The sequence below is a fragment of the Zootoca vivipara genome, chromosome 13 (assembly GCF_963506605.1).
Source record: "Zootoca vivipara chromosome 13, rZooViv1.1, whole genome shotgun sequence".
NCBI classification, from domain to species: domain Eukaryota; kingdom Metazoa; phylum Chordata; class Lepidosauria; order Squamata; family Lacertidae; genus Zootoca; species Zootoca vivipara.
This window is the reverse complement of record NC_083288.1, coordinates 14,213,562-14,237,299: the sequence shown is the minus strand read 5'-3', so window position 1 is coordinate 14,237,299 and position 23,738 is coordinate 14,213,562. Positions and strand designations below refer to the sequence as shown.

General features: G+C 46.4%; 1 protein-coding gene across 1 annotated transcript in view; it reads right to left on the bottom strand.

Annotated features, from left to right (window-relative positions):
• Positions 1-23,738, bottom strand: part of ITGB3 (integrin subunit beta 3) — a 56,008-nt gene that overhangs the window by 26,472 nt on the left and 5,798 nt on the right. Inside the window, exons 2-3 of the mRNA XM_035136081.2 lie at positions 13,653-13,741; positions 980-1,169 (exon numbers count right to left, since the gene is read on the bottom strand). Coding sequence (XP_034991972.1) covers positions 980-1,169; positions 13,653-13,741 — 279 coding nt within the window. The remainder of the gene's footprint in view (positions 1-979; positions 1,170-13,652; positions 13,742-23,738) is intronic.

The following is a 23,738-nucleotide window of genomic DNA, read 5'->3' as shown; positions in this document are numbered from 1 at the left end:
ATTAACCCTGTTATGCTAACATTGGCCCATATTGGCATAAGCTGACCCAGATGTGGTGGACTTGTGAAAGAGGATTGGGAAATGACCCGTAATGATTTGGAAAAAAAATGTTTAAAAGTACTCCCCCCACTCCCAAAAAACCCAGAGGGGATAATTGAGACTAAAATCCTCAGGTGTCAAAAAGGTTATTTATGTATGCCACTACTGTGGCCCATGTTTTGTTAGTCCAAAAAAGGGAAGCGAGCGAGGTCCCAAAGAAGAATGGTGACTTAAGTTGACAGAATACGTGCAGCTTGCAGACTTAACATATAGAATAAGAGAACAAGAAGAACATACATTTAAAGAAGATTGGAAAACGTCCATTGAATATATGGGAATTAACTGCACAGCTGAAAATGCTGGCAGCATTAAGATAAATTCAACAGTGTGAACAAGTTTTGATGGATGCAATAATTGGAATGTTCAATGGTACATTTTTTTTTTGAAAAATATGCAGAGATTTCTGATATGTAAAATGAACCATGGAAAAAGAAGAAGGGAGGCCATTGATATCTTAAGGATGGAAAAATGAGGACTTTAAATTGTAAAACAAAAAATTCAATAGAAATCATATACCAAAAAAAAAAGAGACCCAAAAAAAGACAAAAGCTGACCCATGGCTTGAAACTCTGGGTACATCTAGGGCAGGCATCCCCAAACTCGGCCCTCCAGATGTTTTGGGACTACAACTCCCATCATCCCTAGCTATTAGGACTACTGGTCAGGGATGATGGGAACTGTAGTCCCAAAATATCTGGAGGGCCGAGTTTGGGGATGCCTGGTCTAGGGCATCCATCGAGCTGTGGCTGATCTCTGTTATCTATGTATGGGATGAGGTTTTAATGGATAGCCACTCACAGCACCCTGAAGTCCTTTGGGGGGTGGGGAAGTGTGCCGATGTGCTAAAACTGCAATAATCAAATAGTGTCTCTCAGTTTACCTGGCCGCAGGTGAAGCACGATCTTCTGTGGTGTCATCTGAGTGATGTCGCTTCCTGATCCTTTGTCACTGAGCTGCCTGTCCTCCAGGATTTGAGTGCTGCTGACTGGATACTCGATCAAGTTTTTCATACAGCCATTTTTAATGAGGTTGTCCTTTGAGTCGCAGCGGGAAAATCCTGGCGGCATGCCCTGTTGGAGTGAGAAAGGCCAGCCTTAAGATAAAGAGGAGCGAGTTCACACAGAGATACAGTAATCCAGTCAAAATGGGTTTTGTGTGATGCTGATGCTGATGCAGGTGGCGCTGTGGTCTCAACCACTGAGCCTCTTGGGCTTGCTGATCATAAGGTCAGTGGTTCGAATCCCCGTGACGGAGTGAGCTCCCGTTCTGCTGTCCCAGCTCCTGCCATCCTGGTTGTGAATGTATGTAAAAAAAAAAGGTAAAGGACCCCTAGATGGTTAAGTCCAGTCAAAGGCAACTATGGGGTTGTGACACTCATCTGCTTTCAGGCCGAGGGAGCCAGCGTTTGTCCACAGACAGCTTTCCGGGTCGTGTGGCCAGCATAACTAAACTGCTTCTGGTATAACAGGACACCGTGACGGAAACCAGAGCGCACGGAAACGCCGTTTACCTTCCCGCCAGAGCGGTACCTAATATTATCTACTTGCACTGGTGTGCTTTTGAACTGCTAAGTTGGCAGGAGCTGGGACAGAGCAACGGGAGCTCACCCCGTCGCGGGGATTTGAACCGCCGACCTTCTGATCGGCATGAAAGGGTGTGGGCAGGTTATAAAACTGTAAAATAAATAAATAAAACCCAGAATGGCTTTAAAAGGGGGAAACAGCAAGAACTGATGCTTCAAAGAAAGCGAAGGCTTCCGATTTCGTTTCGCTTCAATTTATTTATTCAAATTACGCCGCTTTTTTGAATCCTGCTCTTCTTTCCAAGGTGCTAAGGGCTGTGCATACAGGACTGTACAAATTTAGCCTCCCAGCTTTGTAAACAGAGCTGCCACCATATTTGGAGGTCCCTGTTCAAAGAAAACACCCAAGGAATTTAGAGGGAAAGAAAAAGGAATTTCAGTAAGAAAAGCAAAATTGATAGGGGCAGGGGCTACGTGCTCCTACATGTATGGTTAAGTTTAGGGTGAGAAAGAGTTACAGGCTCAAGTTTGTCAAGGGTGCCGAGAGTTGTTAGGAGACACACACACACACCCCATTGCCGTCACAAAGCCAGCTTCCAGAGTGGTTTAATAGTCAACCCCAGGGAACTCTGGGAATTATAGTTCTGTGGGCAGAATTGGGTTCTCTTAACAACTCTCAGCATTCTTAAACTACAGTTCCCAAGAGTCTTGGGGGGAAGCCAAAACAGTTTAAAATAGGATTGCCAGACATAGCCGGAAATACTGGAGTGTCCGGGAAAATCCGGACGTATGGCAGAGAGAGACTTTCTGTTCCTCATCGGGTAATGATATTTCCACCTGTTTTGCCCCAACTAGCCCTTCCCAGACTATGACTTTAAGAACAGCAGCAGCAGCAGCAGCAACTGGCAAGAGAAGAGTTCAGGGATTTTATTTAAAGAAAATAGTTTTACATGTTGTACATTTTTGTTTCTCAACTTGATCCTTTTACATGGTTTTGTATGTTTTGTGGTATTTTATGCATTGTGATTTGCTGTTACTTTTATTGATTATAGATTGGTAATTCTTTATTGTGGTCGAACTGTTTGTTATTTGCTGATGTTTAATTGTACTGTTTACTATTAGATTCTGATGGGTTGTTGAATGTTGCTTCGTTTGATATAAGTTGTTTATCTTAGATTTATTGTGACTTTCCTATTTGATCAGATTGTTACTGTTAATGTTTGATGTTCCGTTATACCAGGCATCCCCAAACTGCGGCCCTCCACATGTTTTGGCCTACAACTCCTATGATCCCTAGATAACAGGGCCAGTGGTCAGGGATGATGGGAATTGTAGTCCAAAACATCTGGAGGGCCAAAGTTTGGGGATGCCTATGTTATACTTTTATGACCTGGAAACCATCCAGAGTGGCTTGGGCAACCCAGCCAGATGGACGGAGTATAAATGAAATATTTATTTATTTATTTATTTATTATTATTATTATTATTATTATTATTATTATTATTATTATTTCCCATGTCATCAGCTCAACAACTTTTGTGTCCGAATTTTCACTTTTTGAAATATGGCAACCCTAGTTTAAAGTGGTGTGATATGGCTTTAAAAATAAATACACAACATTATTGGGGCCTAAGTCTCATTCACCACATGGGGCACATCATGGAAATACTAAGGGCTTATTTCTGATAAGTTTTTCTTGTGGCTGTCTAGTCACCTTTTAAAAAATACAGTGGTGCCTCGCTTAACGAATGCCCTGCTTAACGAAATTTCCGCTTAACGAAAGGTTTTTTCTAGCGGAGGTTGCCTCGCTAGACGAATTCGTTTTACGAAAAATTTGTCTAGCGAATCGCGGTTTCCCATAGGAATGCATTGAAATTCAATTAATGCGTTCCTATGGGCAAAAAAAAAAATTCAAAAAAATTCAATGCATTCCTATGGGATTCGCTAGACAAATTTTTCGTTATAAGAAAAGACCCGTGGAACGAATTAAATTCGTCTAGCGAGGCACCACTGTATTTTACTTATTAAATACGGGATTGAAAAATAGGTCTCTAAGGACTAATTATCCCTGAAACCACACAGCACTTCAGTTTTCTGCATTCCAGATTTGCAGCCTGATCCTAGCCATGCTTACTGGGAAGTTTAAGTCCTACCAAAGGGACTTAAATAAGACTGCAGCTTTAAAACTGGTTTAACAGCTAAGAGAGCTTTAAGAACTCCAGCTGGGGGGAAGGCAATGCGACTCCAGTAGATAATTCTCAACACCCACACTAAACGACAAGTGCCACTTTCTATGGGAGAAACTATGACAATTAAACTAGCATAAAACCGATCTCTGTAGGTAGACATACACTAGGACAGGCATCCCCAAACTGCGGCCCTCCAGATGTTTTGGCCTACAACTCCCATGATCCCTAGCTAACAGGACCAGTGGTCGGGGAAGATGGGAATTGTAGTCCAAAACATCTGGAGGGCTGAAGTTTGGGCATGCCTGCACTAGGAACACATACAGCTAGTAAAATAATTATGTGCACTGTATTCTAAAACAACAACTTATAGAACTTTTAAACCAACCTTGGGGAAAGTAAAAAACTTTGCTGCTTCGGGTGCCTTTTAATTCTCAAAACACATCTCCCTAAAGCGGAAGACAGCAGCATTGGCTGAAAGTTTAGACGTGCAATTCAGCCTTCAGAAAAAAAACATTAGTAAGGGTTCCAGTTATTATGGAACGGGGCTCTCAAAATAGGACAATCCATATGAATCATGAACATGTGGTAGCCTTGTTTTCTGGCAAACAGTTTAAAAACTGGCCCCATTAACCCTGCCAGGAAATCCGGCTTTCGTGGAACTCAAAAGCCCCTCGAGCCGATACAGGGGAATCTGGTGTCACACCAATTGCACAAGCTGCCCGGAAAACGAAACAGGGAGCTCTCTAACCTATCATTTCCTCCAGGCATGCTGGGGGAAGGAGCACTGCAAGAGGGGGGGGGGGGGGAAGAGAACCAAAAAAGGCATAAGGGTGATTCTGCAGCAGCAGCAGAGACGCCATGGGAGGAACGGCAAGGAAATGGAATGCCAACAAAGGATCAACATGACTCAAGAGATATTTTTGTGGTTCCTCTGGGAGAAAAACAACAACCTCCCAGGTCTTTTTTTTCTTTTCTGTTATAGATTGGGGCTAAACTGATTGCCGCAATTGGTTAGCACACCTTGGTATATTTGAAGCTTACCTTTTCCCGGAGCTAAACAAAAATATGGGTTTAGGTTTCGTTCCTTAAGCCTATGAAGGCAAACGGCTAGGATTATGCATGGCATGTCTGCATCTTCTGAAAGGAAGCAGTTTTCTTGCATGCTTTTAAATTATTATTATTATTATAATTTTAAAAAAACCCCTTAGTGTAAAGACACAGAACATATGCAGGAGCACGCCGTCTCTGAATGCCACTGGTTCAAAAACAGTTAAAACCACACAATTTGTAGGAAGTGTGAATGTCATTGAAAGACTGACCGCATTTCCCTCCCAAGATTTCTATCCATCCATTTCGACAGCTAGAAAGGTGACACGTTTGCTGGGTCCCTAAAACTCTTCCCAACTGGCAGTCCTTAGGGGAATCCCCAAGGTAAGACATAAATTTTGACCTTCTGAGCAGAGCCTTGAGAAGCAGATTCCAGGAATCCTTTCCAACGGTCACAGGACTTCAACCACATACAGCCTGATATCTTTATCAGCAAACACTGATGAGGTGGGAAAGCTCAATCAAAACACCTTATTTCCCTTAAATAATTCTGGGCACTGTAATTTCTTAAGGCTGCAGAGAATTGCAAGTCCCAGCCACATTTAACAAACCACTTTGCCCAGATTTTCTTTAAGGAATGGATGTGTTTCAAATGTGCTTTAAAGGTATAGTTTACACAGCCTGATTCTGGGTGTGAAAGCCCAGTTCCCACATAGTGTTAACCATACCTTAAAACAAACTACGGCTTAGGATGCCTGAGCAGTGTGCTTAGTGCACTCTGCACAAAAAACTGCCATGGCATTCTTTCCCCAATCCTGCTACAACTGACTAACAGACAAAACAATTAAGAGCCTGGCTTGCTCACACTGTCCGAATCAGGCTTGTGGTTTGTTTCCTCCAAAAGAAGCCATGAGCAATAACCACGGGGTTCAGGCGGTGTCAACAAGCCAGCCTCTGGCTTGTTTTGCCCATGACACTTTAGCAAACCCGAGTGTGGAAAGAGCAGTGTGGGAACTTTTAAGCAGTGGTGCACCAATGGCACTGCTAGAGCACATCAAACCATACTTTTGTTTGTTTGAAACTATGGCTTAATATATGCGAAATGGTTCACCGCGACTAATCTGTGTTGCGTCACTTTTGAGTACACATCCAGGGAATTATAGGGGAGGGAAATGACATAAATTATAGCGTGGTGCTAGATTAGAACCAGGGCCATCTTTACCCGGGGGTGCAAGGGGTGCAGGGCACCCAGGCGCCGAATTCTGGGGGGTGCCAGACGCCCGCCACTGAAGCCGCCTGAGCTCTTAACTATCTACCTGTTATGAAATAATAAATAATTTTGATCAAGCTAGAAAAACAAAATACATATATACCCAGGTATTACCGAAATGTATACCTACTGTTTCACTAAAGGACTTTCGACTTTGTGCGCTCATTTACCAAAGATGCGCTGCGCCAGCGGCGGTGCTTGTCAGACTCAACAGTGACACTTGTCATTCTCAACGGCGCCGTGCGCATGAAATTAACTCTTACCTCAAAATATTATGTTACGTATCGTATTGAGCTGCTATGCGGCAGCACCTTCGACACGATTGATGTCGCGCCGCCTGTCTGTGGCAGGCAGGCGGCGTGAGATCAGTCATGTCAAAGGTGCCGCTGACCCTGAAACATTGCAAATTGCGTTTTTAATTTCATCACTTACAGTTCAAATTCGTTTAGAGAACTCGTTTAAAAAAATATGTCTGACATAAGCATAATAAAAGTCAATTTGAGGGCTAAGCTAAATTTGGGGGCGCTGGGCGGATCTTTGCACCTCGGCGGCGCATATGCGAAGGAAGGCCCTGATTAGGACAGTGGAGATCCAGTTTCAAAAGCCCTACTCAGCCATCAAACTCCATGGGATTGCCACTGAGCTGAGCCCAGGAAGGTTGATCTTGGGATAAGGTAAAGGTAAAGGGACCCCTGACCATTAGGTCCAGTCGTGACCGACTCTGGGGTTGCGCGCTCATCTCGCATTATTGGCCGAGGGAGCCGGCGTATAGCTTCCGGGTCATGTGGCCAGCATGACAAAGCTGCTTCTGGCAAACCAGAGCAGCAGATGGAAACGCTGTTTACCTCCCCGCTGTAGCGGTTCCTATTTATCTACTTGCATTTTGATGTGCTTTCGAACTGCTAGGTTGGCAGGAGCTGGGACCAAGCAACGGGAGCTCACCCCGTTGCAGGGATTCGAACCGCCGACCTTCTGATCAGCAAGCCCTAGGCTCAGTGGTTTAATCACAGGGAATCTTTAAACATAGTCTTTTCCAGAGAGAGAAAACGAGCACAGTGAGGAAGACACAAGGAGAACCAAATGCGTTCCAACTGCCTAGCCATTTTTCTGTTCCCTTGTTCTCTGAAACTGCCCGTTATTCTGTACGGTTTCCTTGCCCAGTGGTTGGGCAGATAAGAACAAAATTGGCTACCCACAATAATGCCTTCCTGGAGTTGCCTGCTACTGCCGGGAATGAGGAATGGCACTCCCCTTTCTCCTCCAGATTGTCCCCCCCCCCCCCCGCCTTTAATTTTAAAGTGAAGGGCAGGAACCCAACGACGCGTGAAACTTTTTCCTTTGTAATAATAAATACTTAGCACTTATATAGCCTTTGAAACATTTCACACACGTGACCTTGCATCTTTAAGACAGGGCAGTATTACTGCACCCATTTTGCAGATGAGGATAATCGGGGGTGCGTGTGTGAGAGGCTGGGAGAGAGTGGCTCACTTACAGAACACTTAAAGCACATGCCGACCCACACCCCAAAAAGAATCATGGGAACTGTAGTTTGTTAAAAGGTGGTGGGAATTATGTCCCAGTGAGAGGCAAACTACAGTTCCCGTGATTCTTGGGAAGGGGTATACTTGAAATGTATAGTGTCTTTGCAGCCTGAGGTAAGAAAAATAATAATGTGCAAATGTATTTCTGTGCAGAAGAGAGAGAGATGCAAAAGGAGGGCTTCTCTCTCTCTTTATATAAGGCAGACAAGAAGACAGAGGCTGTAGGGAGCCAGGGAGGAAACTTTCATTTGCTAAATTAAGACATGTGAGGCGGTTCGCAAAAGTTACTCCATTAACAAGTTTTGCACCCCAGGGGACCTGACTTTTGTCGAGAGGCGGAAGACAGCTCCTTTGCTAATTGCTACATCTCTTCAATAAACAGAGCCCCGAAGCCCAGCGGGGAAAATATTGCCATTTTTGGAAACGCTTGTCAGAGGTAAGCAAAACAGCTCCGTAGCCATAGCTGCTGTCTAGGAACACGGGATAAACGCTGAGGCAGCTGTGGGAGCGGGAAGAAGTGGTGACGTATTGGCTTGAGCCAGCCAATACTTTGCTTTTTTTAAAAAAAAAGTTTCCCCATCATATTACACACAAAACTGGCAAGTATTTCTGGCACGGGGCCTTGTGGTCCAGCCGTCACACGCCCACAAATATCTCATCGCGTAATCAACAGCCAGGATGTCTGGTGAGCTGTTAAGGCACAAAACAGAGGCAAACACTGTGGCGAGAATTATGAGGGATCCTGGGTTTCCCAGTTAACCCTTTCTACTTATTTTCATGCCAAAAAACCCCACCCCACCCCTAGCTACACAACAGAGATGGGCAGTTTTTGACAACCACAACCCTATGTTGTTGGACTGCAACTTCTGTCAACCATGCCCTGCGTGAGTTAGTCAACCTCTCAGCTATGCAAAGGCGGCTCATCTTCTGTGGAAAAGGCATTTGCTCGTTATACGCAGACTTCACAGCGAAGGTTCAAGTTACAAGAAAGGAGATTCCAACCACCTGCATTGTGTGGCCTAGTTGAGATTCCTGTATTGCAGGGGGTTGGACTAGATGACCCTCGGGATACCTTCCAACTCTACGATTCAATGATTCTATACAGTCATACCTTGGAAGTCGGACAGAATCCGTTCCGGGAGTCGGTTCGACTTCCATAACGTTCAAAAACCAAAGCGCGGCTTCTGGTTGGCTGGAGGAAGCTCCGGAAGCCACGGAAACCCCGTTCGGCTTACAAAAATAGTTTGCAACCCGCACCTGGGCTGGCGATGCTCGGGAGCCAAAATGTTCAGGAACCAAGCTGTTTGACTTCCAAGGTACGACTGTACCTGTGTCTGGGCAGCAGCACATTGGACTACAGGTGGGCGGCTACGTGATTTGATCACCTTCTATACAAATCATCATCATTCCTATATGCAGAATACTAAATGTCAGGGAGGAAATGTCTAGCCCTTTCTCTGACATGCAACTTTCAGTAGGGAGGAATTTATAATAAATTTAATAAATTAATTTATTTTCATACTAATACTAATAATATTCTTTATACCCCGCCCATCTGGCTGGGTTTCCTCAGCCGCTCTGAGGAACCAGGCTATTGCCCAGCCTAGTTCTTATCCAGGGGGCATACTGGTGAGTTTCCTTTGGAAGCCAGCCACTGGAGGCTTACTGTCATTTCGTAATATTTGCGTTTATTTATGAAGGTTAAAATTCAACGACTCAAAACCTGCTGCCCTTTCGCGACACCCCAAGCCAGCTGTGTCACTTGGCCTAGCGGCCCTGTGGCCCAGAGGATTCTGGGATGTGTTCTAGTGCTCCAATCTCAGTTCATCTGGGGGCATTGTCCAGGCTTATTGAAGGCTCACGTCCAGGACAGAAGAATGCATCACAGAACACACCCAACAACACTCTCCTGCAGATGTGCGGTGGAGGGGAAGATACATAGCTGCCAAGTTTTCCCTTTTCTCGCGAGGAAGCCTATTCAGCATAAGGGAAAATCCCTTTAAAAAAGGGATAACTTGGCAGCTATGGGAAGATAGCAAGCTGCACTCCAGAGAAGTTTGCCAGCCATTACTGATCTCCTCAATGAGCGGAAAATTGCGTAGAAAAACAGTTCCTGCCCGTGAAAGACACTGAATGGCCTTTGGAATGCACAAGCTCCTCCCAAAACTTAGTATATTGCCCCGGCAATTCAAAATGAATTAATGCATTCTAATGGGACATTTGGTGTCATTTTTTTTTTTTTTTTTAAAGTCTCCATTAGTGAGAACCGCTTGCTAAGTGATCTTCAAACACTGCGTTCGTGGAAATGCGTTTAAATGGCATGGAATGGATCGCCGCCGCTTATTTGCTCCAGGGCAAGACACAGATGGAGCTTAGTTAATGCAGCAGCTTGCGATTACTCTTGCAACGTTTGGTGGGAAGACATCTGGTGGTTCCCTCCTTGCCTACAGCGAGCTGCTCCGATGCATCATCCGTTGATTAAAAAGGTCCTAGGAGCATATATTTTTTAAAAAAGCGTTTGCTTCTTTCCCCAAAGAAATCTTTTGCTTCTTTTCCAAAGAGCCAGCAAGCTTTGCTGTTTGGGAGTTAACGGCCACCCCAAAAAAAAAAAACATTCTTCAGATACTCCAAGAGGATTCCACTGTTAATTGGGCTTTCGTTATTTTAAAACAAGACATTCTTCAGATTTCTTTGACAGCTCTGTCCAACGGTCTCCCCACCCCTACCACTTCCATGTCTTTCCTTGGTGCTTCTAGAAGAGAAATTGCAACTGACCCATGGCGCTTTTCCTGTGTGTTCAATCACACTACCATACACACCATTCGCTGCAATGGGTGCGACATTTGAAATGTGAACATTCCATGTCGTCATAGAAACCTACCCAGCTTATCTCAGCAAATAAGCTCATAGTTCCAGAACTCCTAGACCGTTACTGCATGATCTGCTGCTTTGTTTTGTTTTGTTTTGTTCAGTTTCTTTTAGTTAGCTTTTTAATCTTATTCTGAACTTGGTTCATTTTATGATAGCAACAATTCCTGGCCCCGGCAGATCTGTGTGGGCCCCCTCCTGGTGGCATTCTGATGCCACTTAGAATATTTTTTGTTCCAGCACAACTTTGGCTCGACTGATATTCTGATGTGCAGGAGTACCTCAAACGCCTTGGTACTCAAACACCTTGGAACCCAAACACTGCAAACCCGGAAGTGTTCCGGTATGCAAACTTTTTCCGGAAGCCGAACGTGCTCCGTTTTGAGTGCCACATTTCTGTTTTGAGTGTTAAGCTGAGGTCTGTCTGATTTTGCTATTTATTTTGCGTTTTTGCGGCGGCTCTTTTTGTTTTGTTTTTGCGATTGTGTGGAACCCAGTTCAGCTATTGATCGATGGATTGTGTCACTGCAGTACATTGTTTATTGCTTTCATTTTACGGATCATTGGTCTCGTTGGATAGTAAAATTCATGTTAAATTGCTGTTTTAGAGGTTGTTTTTAAAAGTTTGGAATGGATTAATTCATTTTGCATTACTTTCTATGGGAAAGCGCGCCTTGGTTTTGGAACGCTTTGGTTTTGGAACGGACTTCCGGAACAGATTAAGTTTGAGAACTGTCAGAGGTGGCTGCGGCTGCTCTTGAGTAAAGACACTCCACTCCGTCTTGTCTATCAGAGTTTTATTGTGCATATTATTTACAGTGCAAAGATATCAGCAAACATGACTGCCTAGTCCGTGTCAGAACCCTGCAATGGCTTCTTCCGGGTTCCTGCCCAGCATAAAAGCCTGGGCACCCCAAAGCGCCACCCCCTGACCCTACGGGTGGGCGCCGCCTCAATTCAGGCCTCTGAGGGAACTGTCTCCTTTCTGGCGGCCCTGTGTCAGACATCTCTCCAGACTCCTCCTCCCCTGGCCCTCTCTCACAGCGGTGCTGAGGCTCCGATACCTGAAAGAGCCCTCTCTCTTCCCCGCTCACTTCCTCATTCCTTTCTCTTGACTCGCTGCTCGTGCTGACGCTGGGTGAGGAGCTTGTCAGGATGACAGGGGGCGGCTCTCTGTAGGGCGTCCCCCTGACAAGAACCAAGGTACCACTGTACTTTGGGTTCCCTCCCTCTATTGTTGTTGTTTATCTGCTGCTCCTCTTTTTGTGTGTATGAGACAGGATGCTTTTGAATTCTGGTGCTGGAGGAGACTCTAGAGCAGGGGTCTGCAACCTTTAAGACAAAAAGAGCTACTTGGACCCGTTTCCGAAGAAAAAAAATAAACTGGGAGCCGCAAAACAGGGACGTAATTAGAAATCAGAGGGCCCCATAGCAAAATTTGCTATGCCCAATAATCAATGCCCCAAAATGCCATAGAAAATTAATCAGGGCCCCAGTGTACCATAAATCATAATCAGTGCCTGATGTAAATAATAATTAATAATGAGGGCCCAATGTCATCATCGTCATTATAAAAATAACTTTGAGTTTGGGCTGCCTTGATTACTGGGAACATAGCTGCCAAGTTCTCCCTTTTTTTAAGGGAAATTCCCTTATGCTGAATAGGCTTCCTCGTGAGAAAAGGGAAAACTTGGCAGGTATGACTGGGAATGGGCACCAGCAACCACTGCCTTATGAGTTTGGGCTGCCTTGATTACAGTGGTACCTCAGTTTATGAACACAATTGGTTCCGGAAGTCTGTTCATAAACTGAAGCGTTCATAAACTGAAGTGAACTTTCCCATTGAAAGTAATGGAAAATGAATTAATCCGTTCCAGATGGGTCTGCGGCGTTCGTAAACCGACTGGGAATGGGCACCAGCAACCACTGCCTTATGAGTTTGGGCTGCCTTGATTACTGGGAATGGGCAAAACTCTGACTCCCTTATTAGGACACCTGTATGGTTTCATGTGTGTTGCTCCCATCAAGTGAACTTATAAAATTTCCTCATATTGAATCAACCCATTGATTAATACATCTACCTCTATCTCCTGACCAGGCCGGCAGGAGGCCACAGGCAGGCCGCAGGCAGGAGCAGCAGCAGCAAACACACGCTCTGAGCCCGCAAGCCTTTTCTGCTGCTAGGCGGGAAGAAGCGCACACGTTTAAAAAAATAAATAACTCCGCCCCCCGCCCCCATGAGCCTATTGGCTGCAGAAATGCGGCGGGGAGGGGGCCGACCATGCTCCCCGGGCTGCTAACGTCACCTTGCGTCCTTTTTGCACAGCGCACGCGCACAGCAGAGTTGTGGACTCCGGCGGGCGCTGTGCGGGGCGCAGGCGCACAGCGCGCCGCCGCAGCTATGTGCTCCGGCGGCGGTGGGCACCGCGCGAGTGTCTGGTGGGCCTGGTGGGTGCCGCCGCATGGCTCAGGCGGCGCATGTCTCGGATGCCTCCTCCCCTCGTATCCGCTCCGGAGCCGCAGCAAAGGTGTAAAAGAGCCACATGCGGCTCCGGAGCCGCAGGTTGCAGACCCTGCTCTAGAGAGTCCCATGGACTGCAAGAAGATCAAACCTATCCATTCTAAAGGAAATCAGCCCTGAGTCCTCACTGGATGGACAGATCCTGAAGCTGAGGCTCCAATACTTTGGCCACCTCATGAAAAGAGAAGACTCCCTAGAAAAGACCCTGGTGTTGGGAAAGATGGAGGGCACAAGGAGAAGGGGAAGACAGAGGACGAGATGGTTGGACAGTTTTCTCGAAGCCACCAACATGAGTCTGACCAAACTGCAGAAGGCAGTGGAGGAGTGCCTGGCATGCTCTGGTCCATGGGGCCAGGAAGAGTCAGACACGACTAAACAAACAACAACAACATATTTATAGATGTTAAGCTATCTTGGGCATTGCAATTTGCAATGGCACAGTTGTTATAAACGCTTGAAATAAATGAATGAATAGATAGATAGATAGATAGATAGATAGGGAGCTCAGTCAAGATCAAGCCAACACCCAAGAACCGCAAATTCAGTTGGGGGAAGGTACATGGTATTTCGTAATCTTGGTTTTTGCCTCACCTCCTGGGAACACCAAGCACATTGTGGGTTCACAGCCAAGCACTGCTGACATGAGTTTACTCCTCGTGTAGCACAGATGTCGTCGTCACCTGAAGAAGAAAGGGCAGACAAGAATTGGACCACAGTTTCAAACAGCATTTTTATGGGCCATGGGTGGTGAGAAAACTACATCTGGCCAGCCCATGCTTACGGATCTGCAAGGGGGCCCCTGGTAATAGTTCCATTTTATCCACCGCTTGCGGCACAGTGACTTATAGCAGGGCCTTCTTCATCATGGCTCCCCAACTGTGGAATTCCCTCCCAGTGGAGATATCTTTTTTCAGCATCTACTAAATAGGCCTGGGCAATGTATCGATACATCATCCAGGACCAAATGATGCTCCTTCCTTTTCAACATCGCAGTGTATCACTATATCACGATGTTTAGCCAGTGATGCATCGCAATGTTGAAAAGCTGGTATCGCCCAGCCGTACTACTCAAGACGTCTCTCTTTGGCCTGGTCTTTGTGGGCTCATGGTACGATCCATTTATTGCTGTGCCATCACACGCTATGCCATTGGCGGTTACTTATATACCAGTTGTACTTCTATTGTTGGTATTTTATCAGAAACTGCCAACGCACACACCACGGAAACTTCGGTTGAAGGGTGATCTAGACATCTGACAAATAAATGAATACAGGAAGTTGAATACAAGAAGCTGACAAAAAGGCTAACTTCTCTCTAATCTCTACAGCAAATATCCTGGATATTTTAATGGGGAGGGAAGACTGTTAACCTTCAGATAGATTCCTAAACTGGATATGCTAATCTGCACCACAGGTTTCAAAAATCAGGATTCAAAAATGTGATACCTGAACAAATCTCTACTTTCCAGAGTCAATTTCACCCGGGGCGGGGTTGGGTGGGGTGGAGTTCAAATACTAACAATAAATCTTGAACTTCAGCCCAAAAGAGTACCAAATATGACATTTCTCTGTCCTTAAAGGACCTCACTTTTCACACTCCAGTTCCCATGCGTTAATTTCTGGTTTTATTTTTAAAGTCCAGATTTTGAATTCAGGCAAAATTTTAAGGTCTCGCCATTTCTCCTCTCGGTAACTGCCCCATTCCCTGTGCTCCTTGAAATTTTACAAGACTAATCTGGGAACATACCTAGGAGATGTTATCTCCCAGAGAATGCACTAAATACTGCTTGCTGAAGGTTTTCGCAGGAGGATTCCAGCATAACCGGAGCCGTGCATTCTTCGGGGAATTATCAGCAATATCTGAACAGCAGCACAGAAAGAAAACCAGTGTATTAACACAGCCAAACTTTCCTTATCTTAGCGATGCCCTTCGCTTGGAAAGACAGCAATTCCGAACTGCTCTACGCATTACGTGGCAGGGAAACCTGTGCTGTACAGTTATTAAGTGCTACTCCAAAATTTGTGGCGTGTGCTAATGTCATCCACATGTCTCAGCTATCAGAAGTTGGGGAAACTTTAATATAGACACTCAAGGGCTCATCCACACTCGTCCTGAGATTCCTAGGCACAAGTCCAAGAGGTCCCCCAAAATATACACCTGGACTTGTTTCCATTAATTTCTACAAGAGACTTTGCGGTTTTTAAAGTCATAATTAGGAAAAATGGTAATAATCCTATATAATAAAGTGCAAGTGTCTCTGCGTCCAGTATTCCGTGTCCCTGGGTTTGCGCTACTGCGCATGTGCCCCACGGACACAGGGATTGGACGCAGAGACTTGACGCACACACGCACGCGCACGCTCTCCCCACCCCTCTGCCTACCGTTTCCCTCGCAGTCCTCAGAAGAATTGCGGCCTTCTCCCGGGCGCCCGCTGGCCAGCTGGGCTCAGCGGAGCGCCTCGACGAAGCGGCGGCCATGGGAGTGGCCAGCCGGGCCCCCCCCCAGGCGCTGCCGCCGCCGAAAAATGCCAAATGTTCTAGCGCCCGTTTAGTAAACGGGCTGAGTGACACTAGTCACATATAAAAGAAACAGTATACAAGTAGTAAATAAGGAGGCCATTTACAGGATAAAGGAAGTCTTTTATTTTTATGTTATGTTTTCTTTGTGTAAGGGGATAGGAGTTTAATTTTGATATGTTTTAATTGTCAGTGGTGGTGGGTTTGTTTGTATGTATGAGTTGTGGATTATGTTGTAAAAATTTTTTAAGTGACTTGCATGAAGGAGACAAATAAAATCCTAGAACTTTCTGAGTTTCCCCACATGTATGCATGTGAACCGCCCTTATTCTGTGAACTGCCTTGAGGACACCCCCCCCCCACCGAGTATAGGGCAAGATATAAATAAAATAAAATAAAATAAAATGCATCTGAGCGCGCACCCAGCAATTTCTCTAGCACTGATACTCTGCCAAAACAGCTGGCACAAAGGGAAACTGGGGTGCACTCCCATTCAGGGCCAGATTTAGGTTTGATGAGGCCCTAAGTTACTGAAGGTAATGGGGCCCTTTATATGTCCAGCTGTCCTTTGTCAACGACAAATTATCGCTGTTTTTTGTGTTGAATATATGCTATATGGTAATTTACGGACCTAATAGGTATCGAAAGCCATTTCACATGCTGCCATGCAACCAGTCCATGCAGAATGTAGGCACCCTATATATAGAAAGGAGCAAACCAGTGATATTTTAGGGAGCAGGCTAGCGGGGGGGGGCATGAATTACATCAGAGGAGCCTACACAACATAAAACACTGTTGCCGTATGTAGGTTTTATTTTATTAGTTTTTTATCTTATATTTTGGAAATGTACATCCAGGTGTTTTTTTCCTTTAATTTTTTTGGGGCCCCCAAGAGAGTGGGGCCCTAAGCTGTATCTTGTTCAGCTTATACATAAATCCGGGCACTGCTCCCATTGTACAGTGGACTGCGAGTCCATTGGCAGGGATTTGAACCCAGGGCTCCCACCAGGCCCGGCCCTAAGGCAAGGCTAGGTGGCACAAGGTGCCAGGGCGCCAGGGGGGCGCCGTGCTGCTCCGCCCGCGTGGCAGCCGTGCTCAGAAATGGGAGGGGGGCGCCAGAGGGATAGTTTGAGCCAGCTATGCTTAAGATGGCCCTGGCTCCCACATCACCACAGACTCACCATAGGCAAGTGGGCCCTGCTACCTACAATGATTAGGACAACAGGCCTCTTTTAAGGGAGAGGTGGGGCAGAAAGCACTCCGGAGTCTCCGCTAGCCCCTTGTTTATCTCCATAATTGCTTTTCTTCCTTTGTTCATGCACAAACACCCCCTCCTCTAATAACCGCCTTGGTCTGCTGACTCACAGGCTGTGGCTTCTACAGCTCCTACAGGCTGAAGATTACGCAGCTCCCTCAGAAACTGTTGATTAACAGCCCAGAGTTATTATTAACTCCACACTGGCTTGTCTATGGAAGGCTGCCACCCCACTATGTTTCCTTCTGCGTCTGTGGGCTTGCATAAAGATTTCTCACCAGTTTCTGCTAAGGTGCACTCTCCCCGTCTCCTTGTCCATAGCTTAGGAGGTGGCAAATCTGTATGTATGAATAAGTTCTCTTTTACGTTATCAAGAGACACAAAGAACTGGTTGTCGTTGTTGTTTTTTAAGTGACAAATAAAATGTGGGTGTAATATGGGCCATATAGCTACAGAAGCAAAAACAGGAGGCAAAGAGGGAATGGGGGGACAGAGAGATAGCATTGAAGAGGCTTTCGCAAGTTCTATCTTTCTCCAAAACCACAAGGATTATAAACTTGTGGGCATACTGCAATTCACATCCCACCGACGTCAAGGCTGAAAACCTTGCCCATTTATTGCAATGAAGCTAAGCTGACGCTACTCTGGCTGCACACGAGTCACAGAAGTGCCCTTCTCCCCATGAAACGCTAAGCTGCAGTTTCAATAGCACCACCAACCTTTGCAAAGTTTAGAAACTTGTGGGAAGAGAAAAGGAAAGCTGGGAGTCTCCAGAGATTCAGCTTCCACAACAGGGAAGTCTATATGTTCTCAGGCAGGGCCGGCCCTAAGGCAAGGCTGGGTGGTGCAAGGCGCAAGGGTGCCGAAGCGGCACCGCGCTGCTCTGCCTGTGCGCTCAGAAACGGGAGGGGGGCGCCGGAGGGATAGTTCGCGCCACAGCGCCAGCTATGCTTAAGACAGCCCTGTTCTCAGGGACTGGAGATTTCGAATGCAAGCAGCCGGGACCGGCCCGAGACATTTCGGCACCTGAGGCGAACACCAAAATGGGGCACCCACCATATCCACCAGGAAGGAGGAGTGAATGAAGACTGACGCCAGGAACAGGGGGGGGGGGGAGATGGATATCAGGATCTGTTTGGGGACCCTGCCGCCTGAGGCAGTCTCCTCACCTGGTCTCATGGTTGGGCCGGCCCTGCAAGCGGCTATAATTATTGCTAGAGTTTGAGGAGCGGCATGAGGGAAATATTTGACAAATAAGGGCAACTTCATATTCCCCTAGCCATTGCATTTAAGGTCCTTACTGCGGTCAGAGATCAGGCTAAACCCAGATGTAGATCCTCTTGCCTCCTTTTCCACTGTGAAAGGACATTTCCAGTCACCTGGTGACAGCGGAAACCCAGAGGAATGATGGTTTTCTGAATCATACCACACCCATTGAGCAGCCCACGTGAAGAACCATCACCAAATCAAGGTTTCTGAGTAACAGTCTGTGATGTGCTGATCATTCATATGTCTGGGTCATAAGGTGTGACTAGGGTTGCCAGACTCAATAGAGGACAGGACTTCTGTGCCTTTAATTGCCCTGCTCTCTTTTGAGCCTGGAAACCTTAAAGAGAAACCAGCAGACCCTTTGCTTGGAAATTAAACAAAGGGTCTGCTGGTTTCTCTTTAAGGTTTCCGGACTCAAGAGAGAGCAGGGCAATTAAAGGCACAGAAGTCCTGTCCTCTATTGAGTCTGGCAACTCTAGGCGTGACTGGCACCAAGTGATGTGAAGCAGATTCCGGATACCCCTTTCTTATTCCATGCTTTCTGTCTTTCCAAAAGCTCAATGTTTCGTGTTTTTCCCCTTTGCACCTTTGGCCATACCAAGTCCTAGAATTAGATCTTTTCTTCCCTCCATTGAGCCAACTCTCCTCAACAACAAGAGGAATCTTCCTTGCCCTGCCTTCCTTGATGTTCCTCCGGTGTCACACGACAACCCTCAACTCTGACAACACTGCTAGGAGCTTGCCAAAAAACAACAACCCTCTCTTCCAGCCCTGTCCATCCAAAGTAGACTGCAAGCCCTCTGAGGGCTGAGACGGAATACTTTTCTATGTTTTGTATCATGCCGATGCTAAAAAGATTTTAAAAGTAAATAAATAAAAAGAAGTAATCAACTTCTTTAGGAGACTCCTTGTTATCAACGGTAGTACGATAAGGATTCGACTAACAATTGAATATATTTATCACATTCAGATACCCACTCTTCTTTAAAGGAATCCAAGGTGGGTATAAACTCCCCCACTTCACCTTATCCTCTCAACAACCCTGTGAGGTAGGTTAGGTAAGTAAAGCTGTGTTTCATTGACAGGCGCTCACATGCTTTGTACAGAACAGTAACTCCCTCCACAAAGAAAACTAGCCTTTCCCCAGATTATTATTATTATTAGTGTAATTCAGCCCGTTGAGTAAACGGGCGCTAGAACATCCCTTTCTCCTCCTTCCTTCCTCTCCCCCAGCCGCCGACAGGAAGGAGACATCCCGGGGTTCGGAGAAGTGCTTGCGCAGCGCTTCTCCGAACCCCGGGGCCTGTCCTTGCTGGACGCACTCACACACACGCTCTTCCCCCCCCCCCCGCTGCCAACGCTCAGTCCGGCCGGGAGCGACGGTTGGCGGCTGCAGGGAAACGGTAGGTGGGGGGGTGGGGAGAGTGTGCACGTGTGTGCGTCCAGTCTCTGCGTCCAACCCCTGTGTCTGTGGGGCACATGCGCAGTAGCGCGGACACAGGGACACAGGGACTGGACGCAGAGACACTTGCACTTCATTATATAGGAGGATTACTACTATTATCATCACTATCATACGTCATCAAGAGCATTCAGTCACATGAAATAGTTCCGTTTGTTCCTAGTTCAATCCAAATTTAGACAGAGCTTTCCCTTGTATCCCACCAATCTGCTCATTCCCAGTCCCCCTCCCTTATCAAATTGTTGCAGCAGTGACAGCTCTAGTGAGGCGGCAATACATAGCAAGCAAGGAGAAGGAAAGCATGGAGGCCTCTCCTCTCTAGCCGGGGAAATGTTTCTGCCCCCTCAAAGGCTCTTAACTTGCCTTGATTCAATGTATTGCAGCCTGATCTTGCTGTTATAGTGCAATTCCATCCTGGAAAACGCAACAGAAAGAAAAGAAAGAGAGTAGGAGGGGAATTCTTCTGTGGTTTGGATTTAAACCTGAGTAGGAGAAGAATTTGGGGGTCAACGCTGTGCAATTCCAGCCTCCCTCTGTTTCTCTCTCACACAATCTCTGAGTCATACACACCCCTCTTCTGAGCTGTGGCCTGATAGCGGTCATACATTCAAGTATATTAGCCGTCTTCAGGGTTAGAAATTTACTTTTTTTGTAAACTGCAAGCAGAGGTGGATCCTGCATGCAACACCAGTGTTTAGAGTAAAGGTAAAGGTAAAGGGACCCCTGACCATTCGGTCTAGTCATGACCGACTCTGGGGTTGCGGCGCTCATCTCGCGTTATTGGCCGAGGGAGCCAGCGTACAGCTTCCAGGTCATGATGAAGCCGCTTCTGGCAAACCAGAGCAGCACATGGAGATGCCATTTACCTTCCCGCCAGAGCGGTACCTATTTATCTACTTGCACTTTGACGTGCTTTCGAACTGCTAGGTTGGCAGGAGCTGGGAGCAACAGGAGCTTACCCCGTTGCGGGGATTCGAACCGCCGACCTTCTGATCAGCAAGCCCTAGGCTCTGTGGTTTAACTCACAGCGCCAGCCATGTCCCGCAGTGTGTAATCTGTGTGATTATTTGCAAGTACAGCCTTACAAATAATCACACAGAACAGTGGGGAACATTTGGCCATTCAAACCTCAGCTGTACTTCAATTTCCTGCATCCCTGACCATCGGCGACGTTTGTTGAGGCATATGGGATTTGTAGTCCAGTAACAGAGCCAACTGTTCCCCGTCCCTCATACAGAAGGCTAGAAAACAGTGCTGGGTAGGGAATTCATACAGACTCGGCTAATTCATATTCCAAGATAATTCGCAAGGCAACAAACTCTAAGAAGACTAAGGTCACTTGCAAATGACCTGCTTATTCAGCATTCAATAGACAATGTTGCATCAAGCAAGTGCTATTCCAGACTTCCCAAGTGCATTACCTCAACCATTTCCTGCTTGCAAAAAGTCCATTTGGGTGGGTGGAGCGTTATCATGCTGGACCTCCAAATCAACTCTAAGTGCACAACCTGAATTTCCAGGCATGTGACTGAACCTCATCTAAAAAACCAGAGCCCAGAATCGCCCATATGGAAGCATCATGCCTGCAACACAGTTCCTCTGCGCAATTTGTCTTGGATCTGGTTTGCCATGACGCCCCCTTCTCCCTTTGCTGCCCTTTGTTGTGCCTAATACAAAGCACAGCACTGGAATAATAAGACAAGGGAAAACTCAAAGAGATTGTGCCATATGAGCAAATGCATGGCATAGCTGCCAAGTCTCCCATTTTCCCCAGGAAATCCCCGTTTTCCCAGCTGTTCCTAGCTGAAGCGACTTTTGATGCTGCTCTGCCCAATTCCAAAATGGCTGCAGTGTGACTTCTGGCGCAGTGGCCATTTTGGAACTGGGCAAAGCAGCATCAAAAGTCACTGCTGAGCATGCTCCGCCCAGTTCCAAAATGGCGGCAGCGCTACTTCCGGTCTACTATTTCCGGCCCGGTCCCTTATTTCTCTGACAGCCACTTGGCAGGTATGATGCATGGAGGAAACAATAAGTATTCGGAGGAAGAGGTCCAGCTAAATAAACACATGACTGGTCCAAAATAGATGTGGAAAGGCCCCATCCTGATTCAAGCCTCCAGCTCACCGACACATAAAGCACACCCTCCCACATTTCTCCAATGAAAATAGGGGTGTCTTATTCCATAATAATAGTAATACCGTATTGGCCTGAATATAAGCCTCACTTTTTCCCCCCACATTCCGACCGTGAAAAGTTAAAGTGCGGTTTAAATTCACGACCTTACAAAAACGGGCTTTTGCAATATCGCTGCTGAAACAGACATACAGTAAAACAGAACGGGTTTGAGCGCCTGCGGAATTTTAAGGGAGCGGTTTATATTCAGGTATTGTCTCTTCCCCCCCCCCCCTGAATTTTAAAGGTGCGGTTTATATTCGGGTGCGGCTTATATTCGGGCCAATGCAGTTATGATTATATTATTTACACCCCACCCATCTGACTGGGTTGCCCCAGCCTCTCTGGGCAGCTTCCAACTAATAATAATAATAAAACATTAAGCATTAAAAAAGCTACCCTATACAGGGCTGCCTTCAGATGTCATCTAAAGGTTGTACAATTACCTCCTTGGCTGGGGAGATCGCATCACTCCATATACCCTACAACATTTCTCCGATGGAAATAGAGGTGCCCTAAGGAAAAGTGGTACATTTATCTGAGATAAAATCAGAAGCCTGGGCAGCTTCTGTAAATCCCAGACTGTCCCTGGAAAATAGGGTCACATGGAGGGTCCGATAAAGTAGAGGAGAAGGATTTTACTTACACAGGCAACATACCAGAGATGGGTTCTAAGTCCATCCCCACCACCACACACTCTGCAGTCACTTCCTCCAGCCTCTTCCCTCCATCCCCAGTTCTGATATACTGTATCCTACTTGCTAGATACATGAGCAGGGAAAGGCGCATGAAGAGAGACATGTGCCTGTCGCAGCTAATGTGGCCTCAAGAATCATTTGATAATCTGCCCCACAAACAGCAATCTCAGGTAGTGCGTGCCAATAAAATGGGAGCCAAGAAGGCCCCCAACACCAAGGCATGCAGATTGCAGAGGCACAATACTTTTTTTTTAATAATTCAAAAGTCCCAAACACCCACAAATACAGAACACATGCTTGAGGGCTTCTCACGAGTCCTGAAAGGTTGAGACTCAATCGAGGGGAACCTCACAAATACAGTCGTACCTCGGTTTACGAACCGCTCGGGTTGCGAACAGTTCGGGTTACGAACTCCGCAAACCCGGAAGTGTTTTCGGCGCGTGTGCATGCTGCGCATGTGCAGAAGCGGCGCGCGCGCTTTGCGCATGCGCAGAAGCGGCACTCGGTTTGCGAACTTTTCGGGTTATGAACTGCGACCCCGAACGGATCGCATTCGTAACCCGAGGTACTACTGTATACTAAAGTGAGGAGGACGCAGAAGGGGGAAAGATAATTGGCCTGCTAGAGCTTCTTACAGTTCTTACAGTTTAGGGTAGGGGTCAGCAACCTTTTTAAGCCGTGGACAGTCCCTCAGACCATGTGGTGGGCCGGAATATTTTTTGTTAAAAAAAAATGAACGAATTCCTATGCCCCACAAATAACCCAGAGATGCATTTTAATTAAAAGCACACATTCTACTCATGTAAAAACACCAGGCAGGCACCACAAATAACCCAGAGGTGCATTTTAAATGAAAGCACACATTCTACTCATGTAAAAACACCAGGCAGGCCCCACAAATAACCCAGAGATGCATTTTAAATAAAAGGACACATTCTACTCATGTAAAAACACGCCGATTCCTGGACCATCCGCAGGCCGGATTGAGAAGGCGATTGGGCCGCATCCGGCCCACGGGCCTTAGGTTGCCTACCCCTGGTTTAGGGTATCCTGAACAGGAGCATGGCTGACTGACTGATATTCTCAACACAAGCTCTCTTACTAGGAAGCTAGGATATACTGTTATTACAACACATTGTTGTAGATCCCACTTACACCCAAGCACCGATAAAAAGGAATGGAATGTTCTTATTAGCTGAAGTGATCTCCGATGCATGGCACCGTATGTTTCCGTACGCAGCTGTTTGTACAGAAACACAGGGACGTGTGGCCTGTTGATGTTTCTGTAGCTGTTCTTTGACTTTA